A 20838-nucleotide genomic window follows, 5' to 3' on the forward strand; every position below is an offset into this window, starting at 1 on the left:
CTGTGAACACGTCCAAACCTCCACCTGGATCCAAGATCAGGATAGCAGACTTCAGTCACCCCAGCGGAGATATGGATCTGGCATCAGAGTTTCCGGGGGCTGCTGCAGATTGTCCTTTCAGCATACACCAGGTCTGTGTCTGCGGATGAATACCTGGAGGTCAGGCAGCAGATTCGGGTAGGACTCTGGATTAGAGCTCTCTAGGTTGCTGGTATGCAACCAGGCAAGTGCTTTCCAGAGCAACAGGCCAGTGAACAACGGGAGTTATGGATGCAATTCCTGGGAGAGCTGCCCCAGGAGCAATGGGTGACTGAGTTGGACAGGCTGGTCCAGCAGGAGATGGAGCTGGACAATCGGTATCGGGCTCTGCAATGGCACGCAGAGGAGGAATATTTAGAGGAGACAACAGAATGCTCCCCGGAGGGATATGACTTTGATGGCCCTGGATTGCTGTGGGAGAGCCTTTCAGATTGTTTTGTGTTTGGCGATGAAGGGGAACCTACCCTTGAAGACCTGCAAGAATACAGAGAGGCTATGCTCGGTCTTGTAGGGGTCTCAGAGCTTAAACCGAACCTGGACTATTTGCTAAGGAAGGAACAGTATCTGGAAAGGGCATACAGAAAACTGATAGGACACATTCAGTAGCATGCCAGGGAATTGGCAGTGGAAACTCAGGAGATTGCCATCTCCAAAGCTGAAGTGCTGACAACTTGACAGAGGGTCCAAGACCTCTGCCACACACCTGCGGGAGTTCCGGAGGCCCAGGGGGAGAAGGAGATGGTCACTCCCCGACAAGGATTTGTGCACCTGGGAGACAGTGACAGAGAAATGTCATCCCAGCAGCCAGATGAGGGAACGACTAAGGAAGCAACCGGCTCCCCTCCCCAATGGCAGCTACACAGTTTGGGAGAGTGCTACCAACCTCTGCCCAGCACCAGCAACAACTACAGAGTTCCAGGGAGACAGGACACTCGGCCCCTCTCCCCACTGACAAACGGATGTAGTGAAGCTTCTACTCCCAGCTAAATCGCTGGCAACAAGGCAGAGTGCCGCTGGCCTCTGTCTAGCACCTACAGTGGCTTTGGCCTTCTTGAGAGAAGTGGTAGTCGGCCTTTCTCCCCCAACACTGACAGGGACATGGGATTTTCTGCCAGCAGCATCTGTGGAGTTACCAGAGACTTCCCCAGCTGAAGCGCTGTCCTCAGCTGAAGTGCTAACAGTGCAGAATGCTACTGCCTTCTACACACAACTGCAGCTTGAGCTGATATCGGTGGATGGGACTGTGGTCTCCACTCACAGCAACCCAGCAGAAGGGCTGGCAACATGGCAGCAGAGTGCTGCTGGCCTCTACCCTCAACTAACTGAAGAGGGAGTTCCTGTCAAAGTGGAGGGGACTTCAGTCTCCACTGACACAACCCAAGAAAATGGTGCAGCACTGAGACAGGAGGATGTCAGCCATGCTTTGCAAGCATGGGGGGATTTTCACGTACCAAAAGTGGATGGGACTTCAATCTCCATGTGTATACCCCAGGGATGCTGGGCAGTCAGCGCAGATCCCCAACAGCATGACGGAGTGAGCCCAGTCACCCTGTCTTCTCTCCAGCAGCTGAAAGGACTCCAGGGAGGAGGGGCAGTCCACGCCTCTCCCCAGCGGCGGGCATGTTCTCTGAGAGAGGCAGAGGTTGGCTAGGTGAGTAATGCTCTGTTTGGGACAATATATTTGGGGTACTGTGTGGATACCGGCATTGGGGGACTGGAACTAACTTGGGAGTCAAACCGTCTGGGGTCTCCTCCGGTGTTAGTCTCCTGCCGAAAGGGGAGATATGTGAGTCACTTTGGGTGGGTGGTTTGTGGAACTCAGCTTACCTTTGAGAGCTCTGGAGACTCCGTGTCCAGCTCCCCTGGCCCCTCTTATGTGTAAATCATCCTGCGTCCATTAGGGGCACAGGGTAACTGAGAACCCCACTATGATCTGTGCTATTTAGACACACTGTACAGCCACACTGGAATGTTGTATATATGTATATATTGTGTGTTGTCTCATGCTGTTGTGGACTCTTTGCTGTGATCATTTGGGGTGGGGTTGTATTCCAATATTCTATTGTGTCTGTCTACCTTGGATATTATGGGATGTGTATGTAGATTAGCTGTGAGATTGGTGGGGGCGAATTCCTCCAACAGCTTTCCCTGCTGATAAGACTGTTTACTGATGAGAAATTTAAAAACACCTGACCTATGTGTCTATTGTGATTGGACAGTTTACCCTGCCCTGAATCCAAGGGTGGGGGGATGTCTCTGAGTTGTATATCTGTGGTAACACGTGCTTGAATAAAGGTGTTTGATGTTGTTGTTCATCCTACACTGAGTTACAGCTGGTGACTGGGTGGGCTAAAGGGTCTTGGATAGTGCTGGTTCTGGACAAGGGAAGCATTTATGGCGGACATAATCCTGTTGAGGACAAGGGTTCGTCACACTTCTGTTCTAAGAAAGTTGTAGTGATTATTGATTCTAAGGCTCCTTTCACACTGAGGCGGTGTATTTACCGCTCCTAAAACGCCCCTTCCCATTGAAAACAATGTGGCAGCGCTGCAAACCCGCCCGCAAAGCGCCGCTGCAGCGGCGTTTTGCGGGCGGTTTTAACCCTTTTTCGGCCGCTAGCAGGGGGTTAAAACCGTCCCCCTAGTGCCGCTAAAACGACGGTAAAGCGGCGCTATATTTAGCGCCGTTGTACCGCCAGCGCCCGCACGCCTCAGTGTGAAAGTAGCCTTAAGCCTAAATATTTCTACCTTAATGCGTTCCTTATATTAAGGTTAAAAATAGAATACCCTTCTTACCCCCCCCCCTTTTTAGTTACCTGCACCCTCATTCGATCCAGCGCTGTGTCCTTCTGCAGCTATTCTCATCCCTCGCTTCCTGGTCTCACTGGTTTTGTTGAGGTAGCAGGAACCATTGGCTTCTGCTGCTGTCAATCAAAGCCAGTGACGAGGAACAGGGGGTGGGGCTGAGCCCTACTGTCTGTGTCAATAGATGCAGACAGTGAGGCTTGGGAGCGAGCCAGCACCAGTGTCCCCATAGCAAGCACTCGCCGGAGGGGAGAAGCTAGGAGTGCCGGCAGGGGGACTCAGGAAGAGGAGGCTCAGGGCTGCTCTGTGCAATTCATTGCTCTGTGCAATTCCACAAAAGAACAAACAAAAAAGAAAAAAAAAGAAAACAACAAAGCAACACAAACAGAGGCACTGCAGCAACAAAAAAACTGCAGGGCAAACCAAAATTCCCTGGTATACCAGGAAGAATGGACCAATGTGCCCAAATAACCCATGGAGACCTAGTCTCGAGACCTCAAAGGGCCAAATGGGGGGGGGGGGGGGGAGAGCATGTGTACAGCATATACAATTGTAAATGTTTTGATGACTGTAATCACACAATAAGGTGACCCATATACATAGAGAAGACTGACCCAAGCTTTCCCTATATGAAAACATGCAATCGTTCTATGTGATCACTATCTTTGACAATTAGAATGTTTTATTTTTGCTTTCTGTTCTTGCCAACCTCTTGTGATTTGCAATTGTTAACTTTAGTTGTGTCCATTTTAGAATGAAGACGAGGGAACAGATATTTGCAGTGCTAAAGCCAGAGGAAAAGATGAAGAAATTCAAGCAATTTGCAAGCTACATGGCTTTATTGGAAGGCCAAGCTTAGAGCAGCAGCTGAAGGCTCTAGACATGGAATACCACCAGCTGAAAGAGCAACGCCAGTCTAGCAGAGCTGACTACATCCAGAACCTCTATGCCTGGAAATCCAAGCAGGCAGGCAAGGTAAGATCACATTAGGAGGCATGAAAGGAGTATAAAGAGGAGACCACCCCCCACTCCAAGATCTAACACTAGACAGACCTTATAAAAAACTTTTAAAAACTCTCAGTCTATTTTGGAACACATTAAAATCTTCCTTAATACAAAGCATTTAATACACAAATAAAAGCCTACCAAGCCCAGATCAGTTTTTCTGCTGAACAAAAATGTAGTTTATTGTGGCTTACGTTTGTTTATAGTCCAAATAAAAAAGAGCAGCATAGGGTTACAATGATACTTATCCATATAAACAGTACAGTGAGTGAGTGTTGTCACCCTAGAAATAAAGGTAAAAAGGGAAAACTATTGCAATCACCATATCTAGTAGCTGTTAAAATGATTGTAAAGCTTCGTTTTTTGTTTTTTTCAAATAACAAACATTTCATACTTACCTCCAACGTGCAGTTCGTTTTGCACAGAGTGGCCCCGATCATCTTCTTCTGGGGTCTCTTGTCGGCGATATCAGCTCCTCCCTGCATCGTAAAACCCCCTAGGAGAAGTGCAGAATGCCGGACTCGCCCCCCCCCCATCGCCCGCGTCATTGGATTTGATTGACAGCAGCGGGAGCTAATGGCTGCGCTGCTATCAATCTATCCAATCAAGAGCCGAGAACCACGGGCAGAGAGGAAGAGCGCATCTCCGCCATGGGAATTACAGGGCTCAGGTGAGTAAAACGGGGGGCTAGGGGGCCAGTCACTGTCAGAAGTTTTTTCACCTTAATGTATAGGATTTACCGTGAAAAAACATGAGGGTTTACAACCCCTTTAAGCTGCAATTAATTGAATTTTTGTTTTAGGGTTTAGATACACTTTAAAGAATAGCAGAAAAGTAGTATATTAAAACAGTATAGACCTTAAAGCCTAAGTGTAGCCAAAATAAAAAACAGAAAAATCAGCACGGCTGGATCATCAGAGAACGGGAAATGACGCTGTAATTGTGGAGCTACGACTAAGGCTATTGCCGTAACGCGTCAGCTTTATTGTTTTATTGTCACTTTGATGTACCAATAAACGGCACTTCAAGGATTACAGTTTTGCTGGCTCTTCTTATTACTGTAATTGTCGAGTGTTCCCCGCGCTCGCCGTCACATACAGCCCCGCCTCTTGGCCCAGGTACTTTGATAGACAGAGCATCGATCCAATGCTGGGACGTGTGACGTATATCAAGCAAGCACATCCAGCTAGTCTCTATGGTCTAAACGTCCCTGGTGGTACCTCATTTGCTGGGATATCCCCATGTCTGGCGCTTCAGTCTGCTTCCCTGGAACAAATGGCTTCCTATTCATCAGAGGATCCCACTTTGAGTTGATTTCCTGAGTTAGACAACACTTAGATGTTGCAGGACCTTTCGTTCTGAGTCCTCCCTGTGATAGGAGAATTGGCTGGACAACTTTGAGAGTGCTACTCTCCACCGCACTGTCTTCCAGACGATGCATTGGCATCTGGCTATTCTCAATCGGTCGTCTGGCCCTAGAGACACCTCCAGTTGTGAAAGTGGATAGATTTTCCTTTCTACCATTCTGGGGTTGCAGTATACCCTATATCCCTGGCTACCCTTGTGGGGATATCTCTTGTGCACCCTACCCCTTTTTTCAGTCTGATTTAATGGATGGTACCCTTGAGTTCTTTTCCAATCTCATGCATCATATATCTTTATGTGAAATTTATATCTTTATGGACCAGTTTTTTTGTCAAAGATCTTCTCCGGCAACCTGTTCTCCTGGGAACTTGTCCAGGTGTTTTTTTTTTTCTGTTGACAGCATAACATTACTGGTCTATTTCTTCCTTATCAGGTAGTTATCTTTCTTTCACAGCTTTTCTCTCGTTCAGACTTAATGTTTCTTCAGGTCATTCCCCTTAGCAGTGATCTCTACTGTCCTGTCGCTCTCCTTTGCTCATTGGCAGCTTTCCCTGTTTCACTTTTCGCTCAACCTCATCTGTTTACAGATTTAAATGTTGGGCCTCCAGGCAGTTCTGAGTTGCAGACCATTCCCAGTCCCTTCTTATGGGTCTGTCAATGGTTATTTTCCACCCCTCAGTTGGACTATTTTTGGATGTCCCAGCTGTTCTTAATTTCTGTGTCCCTCAATGGATGAAAAAGAAAATAAGATTTGTATTTATCTATTACTTGGAGTCCTCCCCCCCTCTGTGTTTTTTGCTTTGCCCTTGGTACTGCTTTTCCATAAAACTGAGGCATAATGAGTAGAGGAGGGGTTATATGTGGGCAGATTTACGTTTTTTCTGTTCATTAGTGTCCTAACATTCTGTGGGTGTAAGTATAACCCAACTGTTTATGAGTTCCTGTGTACACAAATCTTACTTTTCCAGTTTTCCATAGAAGGGGAAGTGTTGAAACCATTGTCAGTTTTTTTTTCCTTTTTGTCTTGGTTACTAATGGTACCAGGGCAATAAGTGATAGGGAATCCAAATGAGTACAGTTATTACTGGAATAGGAATAGAAGGGGAATCTTCCAATGGAAACACCTGTTACGATGGCCATTGTCAAAGATGCGAACAGACAGATTGCCCCTTATTTTGGAGAAATTTTCTCTTAGTTCCCACTTTGTCTCCAGATTGGATGTATCCTAATTGGACAAAGACAGCGATCTGTGTGTTTTATCCACTCCTTACTCCCAAAATGAAAAAAAAAATAATGTTAGACTAGGCATGAGGAAATGTGAGAGTTTACACTATCTTGTCATTCCAAAATCAGGAAATTGCAGTGAAATGTTATCATTTGTGTTAAATGCATTGAAGTCAACTGGAAGGTGGTTGCAGGTGCAATTGGCTTCAAATAGTTCCAGAAGTGCTTTTAAACTAACCTGGAACTGTTATTATAACCCCCATTTTTTTACATTTTGTTTCTCAGCCAGAACTCAGCTTGGACTGGTATCTTTATTCAACCAACTATGTAACTATGTAAAATAAAATATTTACTGCAACAGTACTCAAAAAACATTCAACATAGTAAAAGGAAAAAAAAAACTACAATGATTAATTAGGGGGATATTTATAAAGTAGTGAATGTGACTTTCATAAAACATTCACTGGGGTTGAATCAATCTTGGTCATTTAAAGCAAGTGCACTAAATTTATTTGCAATTAGGCTGGGTTCACACTATTCGCAGAGAGGCTCGCAGCAGGGGGTCCGTTGCATCCCTGTTCTCCATTTCAGGGGTGAATCAGGTTCAAATTTTTGCCTGAATTCGGACCTGAAATGGAGCTAAAAACACACAGGACTCTTCTGCGGTGTGCTCTGTGGCCACCCCGGAGATGTGTGAACTGGCTCCATTGAGAGCCGGGCACACTCTCCTGTCATGCGAATTGGATGCGGGGCATAAGTGTGAACCCAGCCTTAATGTGTGGTGATTGTTTTAATGCTCCTAAATTAAATAAACAAAATTACCCTAAAAGCACCTACCTCAACCTCAAAACCACACCTTTCAAATGAAGAAAAAACAGTAGAATGTTATTTTTTTGTTTTACAAGTACATTTCTCCTAAGCAGCTCAGAATTGGAAATTTTTCTTTTTGTTTTTTACCTTTTCATAGAATTCTTCAGTTCTTTTGTTAAATTTGTTATTTAACATTAGTTTTAATTAGCTTAATTATTGACTATTTAATGACTATTTAATATTTAATTATTAGCTAGATAAGCAGGATTATTGTAACAATAAGGCCATGTCACATTAAAATAATATGTATCAGTAAGATCCCTGCTGTGTGTTGCATTATGTTGAGTCTGCTTTCCTCTAATTATCCAAATTGTACAGTAGATTGCAGATCCTCCAGTTTGTGCAAAGTTGTCACTTTTCTCCTGCAGCTAAAGCCTCTCTGGAGATGATTAAATGTGCAACGTATTGATTCTTTTAGAACTTTCCATCATTGCGTTGTACATTTCTTCTGTGTGCTGATGTCTCTCCAGAGACTTAGCCATGAATGCCATTGCTGTTAAGGTAAAGGAATTGCCTGCTGTAACTCCATTAAGTGCTGAAACATGAAGATCTTCAATAATGCATTATTTACCAGTGCATGACATAGTCAAGTGGTAAAACATGTCCATGTAATGACATAACCAGCTAGTTTTTTCCTCTAGATTTTCAGTGGCATTTGAATATGTTGTTTTTAAAGGCCAACAAAAGTCAAACTCCATAAAGTTCTGAAAAAAAAGGTCCTAATCTGTGAAGAATGCGTTATTATACTTTGCTAAATAATCCAGACAACATGGTGCCATGCACTTATGCCAGACATTATTGTGTGCCCCTGAACTGAGGAAGTGGCAACTTGTAACCATTAAACACATTTTATGGTGAAATAAAGAAACATGATGTTCATTAAAAGAGAAGTATGGGGTTTAAAAAAAAAACACATTTATAGTATACTCACCTAGGTGGATGCAGCATTGATCCGATGCTGCATCTGTTCCTCACTGGCTCTCTCCTCTGCCCCTCCAGTGCTCACTGGACTGTGGAGGGGACAGGAGTGGCTGGTCCCAGTGGCTCCCCGAAATGCTGAGCCAGCTGCCAGTCTAGGCATCTGGGTGGATCCCGACTGTAGTCCGAATCGATCCAGCACCTGGACGGGTTGAGTGACGTCAGCCAACAGCAGAGTTTAGTCTGCTATCAGCTGAAAATGGGTCACAGAATTGCAGAATGAGCTGCACTCTTGTGATCCATAGGAGAAGTAGGGCCAAAAAAGCTTTGGCCTTACTTCTTCTTTAAACCAGATTACTCCGACCTAGTCTTAGATAGTTGATAATGGGCGCATCCTCTGATCAGGACCACCAACTGGCTTTTTTAGATCCCCCTAGGACTCACCTAGATATTATACTTACCTGTCTGTTCGCCTGTTTGCTAAAATTTCACTCTGTAGCAGAGCTTCTAGCATTGATCCAATACAACACTTCCAAGTATGTAAAAGAGTGTGTCCCCCATTTGCCATTGTGGTTTCTCTCAGCAACCGTTATGTTACTAATGTGTCCTGCAGTTTCAAGAGGTCAGGGGGGGGAACTAAGGACAGTGGAGGGATTGACTATTCAACCAGCCTGAAGAGTTGAATCAATTCCAGGAGCTCTACTACAGAGTGATGTTTTAGCAAATAGGCAGATGAACAGGTAGGCAGAATACTGCTTAATTCACGGGGTAGTGTTATTTTTAATTTTATTTTGTTAGCCCTCTGTCAGGTTTATTTAAACTAGCCTGAGCTTAGAAAGGCTTTTAATGAAATACATAGAAAGAAATGTATCAATTATGTTTTCCACAATAATGTGTAGCCAAGTGGAAGTAATGGTTTATTATGAAAGTGCAGCTTAATTAAATAATTCCTACCTCAGCTTCTGTAACATAGTACTGTGACAGAGTAAAACTTGCCCCTGATCACTTCTTAGCCCTCATGCACACAGGCTGTTAAAAAAAACGATATGAAAACGCCAGTATCTTTGCAGTGATTTTTTTAAACTTTTTTCAGCGTTTTTCAGCGTTTTTGCAATAGCGTTTTTGAGCGATTTTGAGCGTTTTTCCGCGTTAGCGTTTTTGAGCGTTTTTTTTTTTTTTTCAAATTTTTTTTTTTTTTTTTTTTTTTTTTTTTTCAATGGATCAAAAACGCTAAAAAACGTTGGTGAATGACGTTTTTGAAAGTTTTTGAGCGTTTTTGAGCGTTTTTCAGCATTAGAGCGTTTTTACAGCTGAAAAACGTCTCTCAGAACCCACTGGTCCTGGGTTTTTTTTACAGCTTAAAAACGCCTATGCCACTTGCAGCTCAAAAACGCCTAGGTGGGCATGAAGCCATAGACTAACATAGACAGGCCTTTTTAAGCTGCAAAAAAAGCTCAAAAAAGCAGCTGTAAAAATGTCCGTGTGCATGAGGACTTAATTCTGCATCATTTGGAGTGAAAATCTACTTGTTTATCCTGTTGCCGATCTCTGGATCTTTGCCCTGGACAACCCTGTACTGGTCCTGACCCATAGTGGTGGATAGTCAGGTTAGCATAATAAATCGTATACTGTGGCTGTATTTTCTGATGTTTCACAGACTTTGTATTTAATTACTGCGAGTGATTTTGAAGACTTTAATGTATAGCTCTGTATAGCCCTCACATATAGTAAATCTGCAGGTTCATACATTAAATAAGAGAAAATTACTCCTCATGGTGCAGTATATCAAGCTAATATGAATTTATTTCAATAAGAATTCCAAAGTACTCACATTTTGTATGCTAAAAACGAGCATGTCATAAGGTAAAAACGATCAAATGAACAGGTCATATGAACACGATCATATGTTTCCAACCAACAAGATGGTCACAGTCAGCACGTGTATGGTAGGGAAGCCTGGGATCTGACGTCAGGACCATACTTGTGCTGACTGCGGCCATCTTGTTGGTTGGCAACATATGATCGTTTTTACCGTATGACATGCTCGTTTTTAATATGTAAAATGTGTGTACTTTGGAATTCTTTTTGGAATAAATTCATATTAGCTTGATATACTGCACCATAAGGAGTCATTTTCCCTTATTTATTGTATGAACCTGTGAGTTTACTATACGTGAGGGCTATATAAGACCTAGGTGCCTGTTACTTCGGTGGAGACGTGACCATTTTGTGGATATACTATGCCCGTTTGACCACCTATTATCTAGGGGTCAACTGCTTGCGGTAAGAGGCCCGGTGTGTTAGTGTGCGGTTGAGGATATCTTTATTTGCCTTAATTTGTCCGATTTACACTCTGGGTAGTTCTGAAAAGGAAATGGACTTTTCCTCCAGCATTAGTGGACTTTTATTTACATTATATTTTTAGCGCTGCATATACCCTTTTATATATATATATATATATATATATATATATATATATATATATATATATATATATATATATAGTAAGCCAACACAAAGTGGCACATAATTGTGAATTGGATGGAAAAATATAAATGGTTTTCAACATTTTTTTACAAATAAATATGTGAAAAATGTGGCATACATTTGTATTTAGCCCCCCTGAGCCAATACTTTGTAGAACCACCTTTCTCTGCAATTACAGCTGCAAGTCTTTTTGGGGATGTTTCTATCAGCTTTGCACATCTAGAGAGTGACATTTTGGCCCATTCTTCTTTGCAAAAAAGCTCAAGCTCAATTTTGGCACGGGGTTCCCCTTAAAATCCATACCAGACCTAAAGGGCCTAGTATGGAATTTGGGGGGACCCCCACGCAATTTTTTTTTTAATTTTGGTTCGGGTTTGCCCTTAATATTCATACCAGACCCGAAGGGTATGGTAATGGACTGTGGGGGAATCCCATGCTGTTTTTTTCAATTACTTTTATGTCTATTGCCGGGACCGACAATTCATTATAGCTGCGAGTACTTTTAAATGACTTTTTTTCCTTTAGAAATGTCATTGTGATCTCGGACTGTTCTAAACACGGGAAACATGGATCCTTTACAGGCATACTATAGACACCCCCCAGGTACGAAACTTAAAGGAATATTTCACTTTTATTGCTTCACTTTAAGCATTATTAAAATGACTGCTCCTGAAAAAACGTCCATTTTTAAAACTTTTTTTTGCATTGGTACATGTCCCCTGGGGCAGGACCCAGGTCCCCAAACACTTTTTATGACAATAACTTGCATATAAGCCTTTAAAATTAGCACTTTTGATTTCTCCCATAGACTTTTAAAGGGTGTTCTGTGGCTTTCGAATTTGCCGCGAACAACCCAAATTGTTCGCTATTCGGCGAACAGGCAAACACCCGATGTTCGAGTCTAACTTAGTTACTTACATCGGGCTCATCCCTAGCCAGGATATATAGACAGTAAAGCCATTTCAGAAGATTTCTGATATGGCGTGCCAATAACTTAAGAGCAGATTTGGAAGACATTCTCCCAAAAAGTTAAAATCTGGGGGCAGGTCCACCATATTTGGAGCATTGTGCCTTTATCCTCGCCCCCCCCCCCCCCCCCCCCCCCCCACAGTGCCAGCACTTTTCAGGATAGTTTGAGGATATTCTATGAAGCCTCACTGGGCATCTATACCACCTGGTTAATAATTTATAATTTTTTTCTTGTATGTATGTTTAGAGACTAGATTTAAAGGTTAGGAAGAATGACTTTTTCCAGTCTTCTGTGGTGATACTATGGCCCAATTCCTTCTCCCACTCTCTGGTAAAATATGGCTGGTTAGAGAATGCATGAGACAGCAGTATATCATATATTTTAGATATAGTGTGAGAGTACTCTGTAAGTACATTACATAGATATTCAAATAGAGTTAGATCCCTATGGAGTAAGTCCGTTTCCAGCAATTTGGTATAAAAATGCTGAAGTTGGAAATAATGTAGCCAATGACCTGGATAGTTACACTCTGCAGTTGCTATTATATTAATTGATTGGAGATCTTGTTTAATTGGTGAGGGGCCAAAGTTGTCCATCGTAAAAATCTAGTCGAGGATAGACCCAGCAGGAATTCTGGGTTACCCATAATTGGAGTAAATGGGCCAGGGGTTGAAGAAATACCAAACTTTCAAATGGTGGAATCCCAAACTTTTAATAGTGATAGTGTCAATAGTGAAAATGTTTGTCTAGAGGGGCGAAAGTCAGGCTTAATCCACGGAAGAGAGATCAAGAGGACGGATGTTATTTCTTTCTCAATAGTTACCCACTGTTTTGATTTACCGTGATAGATTCAATCCACTATTCAAGTCAATATGGATTCTATATAGTAGAATGTCTTGTATATAACAAGATAGTTTTTAATGACATTGGCTGTATGTTTGGGGTCTATGTCCTGCTGCAGAATAAATTTGGGGCCCATCACATGCCTCCCTGGTGGTATGGCATGATGGATAAATATCAGCCTGTATTTCTCAGCATTGAGAAAAACCTTGGTCCTAACTAAATCTCCAACTCCATTTGCAGAAATGCAGCTCCAAATTTGCAAGGAACTTCAACAAGCTTCACTGTTGCCTGCAGACACTCATCATTGTACCATTCTCCAGCCCCTCATATGAAGAAACTGCCTCCTTCTATAGCCAAATATTTTAAACTTGCTGCCATTTTTCTGCACCCCAGTTCCCATGTTTTCATGCATAGTTGAGTTGCTTAGCTTTGTTTCCATGTCAGAGGTATGGCTTTTTGGCTGCAATTTTTCCATAAAGACCACTTCTGGCCAGACGTCTCCAAACAGTAGATGGGTGTACCTGTGTTCCACTGGTTTCCAATGGTTCTGTACTGATGGCACAGCAGGACATCTTCCGATACTGAATGGAAGTAAGCATGATGTGTCTTTCATCTGCTGTATTAAGTTTCCTTGGACAACTACTGCATCTATGGTCCTCAGTGTTGCCTGTTTATTTGTGCTTCTTTAAAAGAGCTTGAAAAGCACATCCTGAAACTGCAGTCTGCTTTGAAATCTTTGCCTGGGAAAGATCTTGCTGATGCAGTATAACTACCTTGTGTTTTGTTGCTGTGCTCAGTCTTGCCGTGTTGTATGACCTGTGATATGAACCTGCCTTCCACAGCCTCACCTTAGTAGCAGAGTTTGGCTGTTCCTCACTCAGTTTTAGGCTTCCTACACAGCTGTTTCTGTTTCAGTTTTTTTTTTTATTTCTTTTTATTATTGTTTATGCAAAAATAACAAGAAGAACAAAGTTTCTGCCACGCAGGGCTCAATACAAAAACAGAAACCTTCCCCACAAAAACACCAACCCACCCCCCTACCGGGCACCACCTCAGGAAGTATTTCCATGGCATCAGATGCTATGCGTCCCTCAGGAATAAAGAATATTATTTTTACATGTTTCTGCTTCAGTTAATGACTGTGTTTCAATCTACATATGAAATTGATGATCATTAGTTTGTTCAAGTGTACAAAATGTGCAAGTGTAAGAATTGATGCTGATTTGAAACCAAAGGGTAGTCACAACAAATATTGATTTGATAACTTCACAGTAGGATATAGAAAATTTACAGAAAGACCTGAACAAAATAATGGAGTGGGCAACTACATGGCAAATGAGGTTTAATGTGGAGAAATGTAAAATAATGCACTTGGGGGGCTAAGAACATAAACACAAACTATTCACGTGGGGGGGGGAACCTCTAGGGGAGTCAATAATGGAGAAAGATCTGGGGGTCTTAGTAGAAGACAGACTGTGCAATAGCATGCAATGTCAAGCTGCAGCTACCAAAGCTGGCAGAATATTAGCATGCACACAGGACTGGTGCAAGGGTTTTTGACACCCTAGGCGAAACCTAATTTTGCCGCCCCCTTGGCTCCACCCCTTACTCCACCCCCTTTGCCCTGCCCTTGTAACATGTGACCTACCTGACCCATACACTGACCCACCTACCTGACACATACACTGACCCACCGGACACATACACTGACCCACCTGACACATACACTGACCTACCTACCTGACATATACACTGACCCACCTACTTGACCCATACACTGACCCACCTACCTGACATATACCCTGACCTACCTACCTGACATATACACTGACCACCTACCTGACACATACACTGACCTACCCACCTGACACATACAATGACCTACCTACCTGACACATACAATGACCTACCTACCTGACACATACACTGACCTACCTACCTGACACATACACTGACCCACCTACCTGACATATACACTGACCTACCTACCTGACACATACACTGACCTACCAACCTGACACATACACTGACCTACCAACCTGACATATACACTGACCTACCTACCTGACATATACACTGACCTACCTACCTGACATATACACTGACCACCTACCTGACACATACACTGACCTACCTACCTGACATATACACTGACCTACCTACCTGACACATACACTGACCTACCTACCTGACACATACACTGACCCACCTACCTGACATATACACTGACCTACCTACCTGACATATATACTGACCTACCTACCTGAAACATACACTGGCTCACCTGACTCCTATTTCCTGCATTACTCACCCCCCCATGCCCCACACACTTCTCGATGTAGATGAGGAGGATCCATCCTCCTCCTTACCTCTGCACTCCAGCGACCATCACACCAGGGATCTCCACAGTGCTGGGCGGGCAGTATTGATAAGGTGTTCCCTGCCGCTCCATGGTGTCCCCGCTGGCTGGGAGGTCAGCTAACAGATGCTGCACCTCCCGATGCTCCTATCTCCACCGAGCCCTGCCCCTCCGCTGCACACACAGACACACAGCGCCGCAGCAGAGGGACACACTGGAGCAAAGGAGTCCCGGAGCGGTGCTGTGTGAAGAGATGTGACACTGACAGTGGGCGCTCAGCGGGACATTGACGGCACACAGTAGATGGTTTTCCGGGACAGCAGGCCAGCACTGAACAGGGGCCAGCTCACACACACGTAGAGATAGAGACAGACACAGGCCATGGCTGCGCCCTAGGCGGTAGTGCACCCTAGGCGGCTGCCTACTTCGCCTAGTGGTAGCACCGGCCCTGCATGCACAAAAAAGGGGATATACTCCAGAGATAGAACTATAATCCTGCCACTTTATAAAACTCTGTTCCGGCCACATCTGGAGTTCTGGTCACCAGTGCTCAGGAAGAATGTGCTGGAGAGAGTGCAAAGAATGGCAACTAAATGAATAAGGGGACTGGAGGACCTAAAATATGAGGAGCGACTACAACCACTAAATTTATTCTCGCTGGAGAAATGACACTTGAGAGGGGAAATTATAGTGATTTACAAATACCTCAATGGTGATCCCAGCATAGGAAAAAATCTATTCAGTCTCAGGGGGTGTAAGAGGACACGGGGCCACATAATGAGATTGGAGGAGAAGCAGTTTATCCTTAAGCTGCGTAGGGTGTTTTTCACTGTCAGGGTGGTAAGAATGTGGAACTCTCTTCCACAAGTGGTGGTGTCAGCAGGGAGTATTGATATTTTTAAAAGACTCTTGGATGTGTATTTTAAAGAACAGGGATATGGGAAATGATTATCGACATTGACACGCACACACCTACACATGTTGAACTGGATGAACTATTGTCTTGTCAACCTTACCTACTATGTAACTATGTAACTATGATTTTGATTTTTCTTCTGTTTGCTCACTTTGCATTTTGTAAATAGATAAAAATAAACAATTAAAGTGCTGTATATATTTTTAAAGCATTCCTTCTATATAGCATTCTTCACACCTGCCTAAAACATTTGCACTTTTGCAAATATATATATATATAGATCTATATCTATATAGATCTATATCTATACATATATATAGATATAGATCTATATCTATATATACAGGGCTCAAAATGTCAAGTCCTGAGCTACTAGTCAGGCCTTAAGGGTTTCTCACTACCAGTTGCCCCACCCAACCCCTACCCTGACCTGCCCCTAATTTCCGCCCCTAAACACACCCTCATAAATTATCTCATGAGATGACACTTAAATGTTTTATGCAGAATTAAGTTACAAAAATTAATATTAACAAGAACTTTATCGGTGCCCATCAGTGCAGCTGCAACAGTGCCCATCAGTGCAGCTGCAACAGTGCCCATCAATGCAGCCTCATCAGTCCCCATCAATACAGCCTGACCAGTGCCCATCAATGCAGCCTGACCAATGCCCATCAATGCAGCCTGACCAGTGCCCATCAATGCAGCCTCACCTGTACCCATCAATGCAGCCTCACCTGTGCCCATAAATGCAGCCTCACCTGTGCCCATTAATGCAGCCTCACCTGTGCCTATCAATGCAGTGTGACCAGTGCCCATCAATATAGCATGACCAGTCCCCATGAATGCAGCATCACCTGTGCCCATCAATGCAGCGTGACCAATGCCCATCAATGCAGCATGACCTGTGCCCACAAATGAAACTCACTTGTGCCCACCAATGCAGCATGACCAGTGCCCATCAATGCAACTCGCCTGTGCCCACCAATGCAGCTCACCTGTGCCCACCAATGCAGCATGACCTGTGCCCACCAATGCAACTCACCTGTGCCCATCAATGAAGCATGACCTATACCCACCAATGCAACTCGCCTGTGCCCACCAATGCAGCGTGACCTGTGCCCACCAATGAAGCGTGACCTGTGCCCACCAATGCAGTGTGACCTGTGCAGAGGAAGAGAGAGGGGAGGAAGAGGAGAGTGGCTGGCTGGATCATAGAGCAAGCATTGCCCGCTGTAACAGCTTTCATTTGAATCGCTGTGCGCTCGCCATCACATACAGTCCCGCCTCCTTGCCCGACTACTTTGATGACGTCAAACGTCGTGGCATTGGACCAGTGCTCTGTCTATCAAAGTAGCCAGCTAGGAGGCGGGACTGTATGTGACGGCGAGCGAACAGCAACTTAAATGAAAGCTGTTACAGCGGGCAATCCCTGCTCTGTGATCTGGCCAGCCGCTCTCCTATTCCTGCCCTCTCTCTTCCTTTGGGAGAACAGCTCATATTCAACTCCGCCCCCCCTCCCCGAGACAGCCCACATTTCCCATCATTTTCAAATCGCCAAATGCGAGGAGATGGGTGGAAATTTTGAGGGCTTTTTATATATATATATATATATATATATATATATATATATATATATATATATATATATATATATATATATATATATATATATAAAATTTAAAATGCTTGTGGTTTGCATCTCAGTTCTATTTGGACATTAGTGTAAAAACTCAGCAGACATTGGATTTGTCCAGATACTTCACTACTGTACATATTACCATGATGGTATGTAGGCTGTTCTAAGATGTTATTTTTTTTTTTGTTTTTTATATAGAGCGGGGTGATTTCACTGGATGAAGAGAATCCATTAACACAGGCCCTTCTAAAATATAAGGATGCTCTCTCTTTGGATCTGCACAACTGGCAGTATAATTTTCATGTGGGAAGACATTTGTTGCTACAGAAACAGACCAGTCAGGCACTAATGTTCTTACAGAACGCCTTGGCACTCCGACCAGCATCTCCCATCGCCAGGTTGCTTTCTTTTTTTGCAAGAAGTTATTGTTTATTGCCTGTAGTATTATTTCGTTTGATCTCAGATTTTAAATGACCAGGTTTTGAAGACACTGACATTGGCACTTTTCATCTTCAATGTATTATTTACAAAAACCCAAAGAAACCTGATTTCATATACAATTTAAATCTCTTGACATAGTACCAGTGAACTAACACACACATATACAAATGAAAAAAGTGAAAAACAACATTTACGGTATTTCACTGACAACAGATGACAGGATACAGAATCTAGTCTCAGGTCTTACTTGGATTCTGTCCATCTCTGTAAGACAGCTAAACCTTCAGATATCACTGCAGGCTGCTGAATTTTGATGGTCTTACAGTTCTCTCTGCACACTTTGGTTTCCTTGTCTTATGATGTAAAATGCAAAACCTCAGCAGTAATGTCTATTCCAAATTTGGATTCTATCTGACGGCAGGGAGGGAGGTTATAAGGTCACTCAGCACAGTTGTCTTTACACTTCATTAGTCGCTATTCTCTTTTGCTTTTACATTCGTCTCTTTCACCCATGTACTGACATTTCTATCAGTATTGTCAATTATGCAACCAAAACCACGCTTAAAAACCACATCCCCATTACACAAGACAACGCTGTCTTTTCAAACATCTCATGACAAGATAAACAACCCTACAGCTATTGCAAGTTTAAAGTGGAACTTGAATGCACACATTCCACTCGACGTATATCTGTAGGCTTTGTTTCCCCATATGAAGACATCATCATCCCACTTTCTCTCCCAAGTGCAGGGGTGATCACTTTAAACTATGAATGTGAGCAGTGCCTATGCACAAAAAAACTCCCAAGAGCCTTATGACTGGCTATCCCTTTAAACATCTCACAGCAGCATATATACCCTTAACAAGACACACACCGCCCTTAACCCACCTAAACTTTACCATTGTGGAACTATGGCACTTGATCTCACAGTTTAAAAGCGAAGTACAGTAGTACCTTGGAGTTTCCCCATAGGAATCAATTTAACCACTTCAGCCCCGGAAGATCTGGCAGCAGAATGACCGGGCCATTTTTTACGATTTGGCACTACGTTGCTTTAACTGACAATTGCGCGGTCGTGCCACGTTGCACCCAAACAAAATTGATGTCTCTTTTTTTCCCACAAATAGATCTTTCTTTTGGTGGTATTTGATCACCTCTGCGGTTTTTATTTTTTGTGCTATAAACAAAAAAAGAGCAACAATTTTGAAAAAAAAAACAATATTTTGTACTTTTTGCTGTAATAAATATCCCCATTTTTTTTTTTTTAAAGAGCTAATTTTTTCTCAGTTCAGGCCGCTATGTATTCTTCTACATATTTTTGGTAAAAAAAAATCGCAATAAGCGTATATTGATTGGTTTGCGCAAAAGTTATAGCGTCTACAAACTAGGGGATAAACTTATAGGATTTTTATTATTATTTTTTTTTTTTTACTAGTAATGGCGGCGATCTGCGATTTTTTGCATGACTGGGACATTATGGCGGACACATCGGACAATTTTGACACAGTTTTGGGACCATTGGCATTAATACAACGATCAGTGCTATAATAATGCATTGATTACTGTAAAAATGTCACTGGCAGTAAAGGGGTTAACACTAGGGGGCGATCAAGGAGTTAAATGTGTTCCCTGGGAGGGGATTCTAACTGAAGGGGGAGTGGACGGACTAGAGGAAGTGACAGATCGTGGTTCCTAGCTAATAGGAACACAAGATCTGTCATTCCTCTCAGAACAAAACAGGGATGTGTGTGTCTACACACACACTTCCGTGTTCTGTCTCTGGTGCTCGCGATCGCTTGTGGCCAGCGGTCACCGCGACCGTCAGCCACGAGCATCGGCACCCCCGCTTTGCAGCGGGCGCGTGCTCCTGCTATCCCGATCCCGCGAGCCGACATATGGCTACGACGGTTTGCGGGATCGTGCCGACCTGCCGACGTATGACGGCGGCTGGTCGGCAACCGGTTAAATTCAGATAATTCATTCCAGTGTTACTGCTAGTGTATGCAGTACCACATGTGGCCAGAGGTGTGGGGCGCCTGAAACACTCTGAAACACTCTGAAACACTCAGACACTCAGAGACACTCGGAGACGCTCGGAGACACTCAGAGACGCTCGGAGACGCTCAGAGACGCTCAGAGACGCTCAGAGACACTCGGAGATGCTTGGAGACGTTTTCCCATGATGCTCAACTACACTGCACAGTGCATGAGCATCATGGGAAATGTAGTTCCAAAACATCTGGGGTGCCAAGGTTCGCCATCACTGCCCTAGGGTGTCTTAGGGGGGAGGGAAGATGTTAAAAAAAAGAAAGAGAAAAAAAAAGAGAGGTAGAGTTAGAAGCAAAATAGGTGGGTGAATAGAAGTGGCAGGTGTACACAGTGGGGGCGACAGATCCTCAAATCGAATCTAATGCAGAAACTGTTTACCACTCTGTTCTTAGAGCAGACCTATGAACTGATTGATCAGCGGTCACGTGATTTCTCAGTTCTTGGGCTTAGAGCCAGCAGGGGACAGCTTGCAGCATCAGACCAATGCTGCAGCAAGTAGGTAAGTAGTATGTTATTTTTTATAACCCTGCACTTCTCCTAATTTAATTTTCATTGACACTCATTAAAGCAGAGTTCCGCTGAATTTTTTTTTTTTTTTAATTCAGCAGCTACAAATACTGCAGCTGCTGACTTTTAAAATATGGAAACTTACCTGTCCAGGGTGCCCGCAATGTCCTCACCCGAAGTCGATCTGTCCCTTGGTTCTCGGTGGAGGTGCCGCCATCTTTGGTAAGGGAATCACAACCTGGTTCCCTACTGCGCATACGCGAGTCGCGCTGCACGTCCTCATTGGTCCCTACTGTCTTCTGGGACCTGTGTGTCTCCCAGTAGACAGCGGGGGGGGGGGACAGAGGAGGGGCCGGACATGGTGTAGATCACTGTGGAGCCTGCGGTGATCTATGCCCGGAAGT

General features: G+C 43.6%; 1 protein-coding gene across 2 annotated transcripts in view; it reads left to right on the forward strand.

The window, feature by feature from the left end:
* LOC141140751 (uncharacterized) overlaps positions 1-20838 on the forward strand; it is a 133920-nt gene that overhangs the window by 60632 nt on the left and 52450 nt on the right. For both annotated transcript variants that reach the window (XM_073628217.1, XM_073628218.1), the window contains exons 11-12: positions 3597-3818; positions 17635-17834. In XM_073628217.1, the coding sequence (XP_073484318.1) occupies positions 3597-3818; positions 17635-17834 (422 nt within the window). The remainder of the gene's footprint in view (positions 1-3596; positions 3819-17634; positions 17835-20838) is intronic.

Source organism: Aquarana catesbeiana, linkage group LG04 (assembly GCF_042186555.1).
Source record: "Aquarana catesbeiana isolate 2022-GZ linkage group LG04, ASM4218655v1, whole genome shotgun sequence".
NCBI lineage: Eukaryota > Metazoa > Chordata > Amphibia > Anura > Ranidae > Aquarana > Aquarana catesbeiana.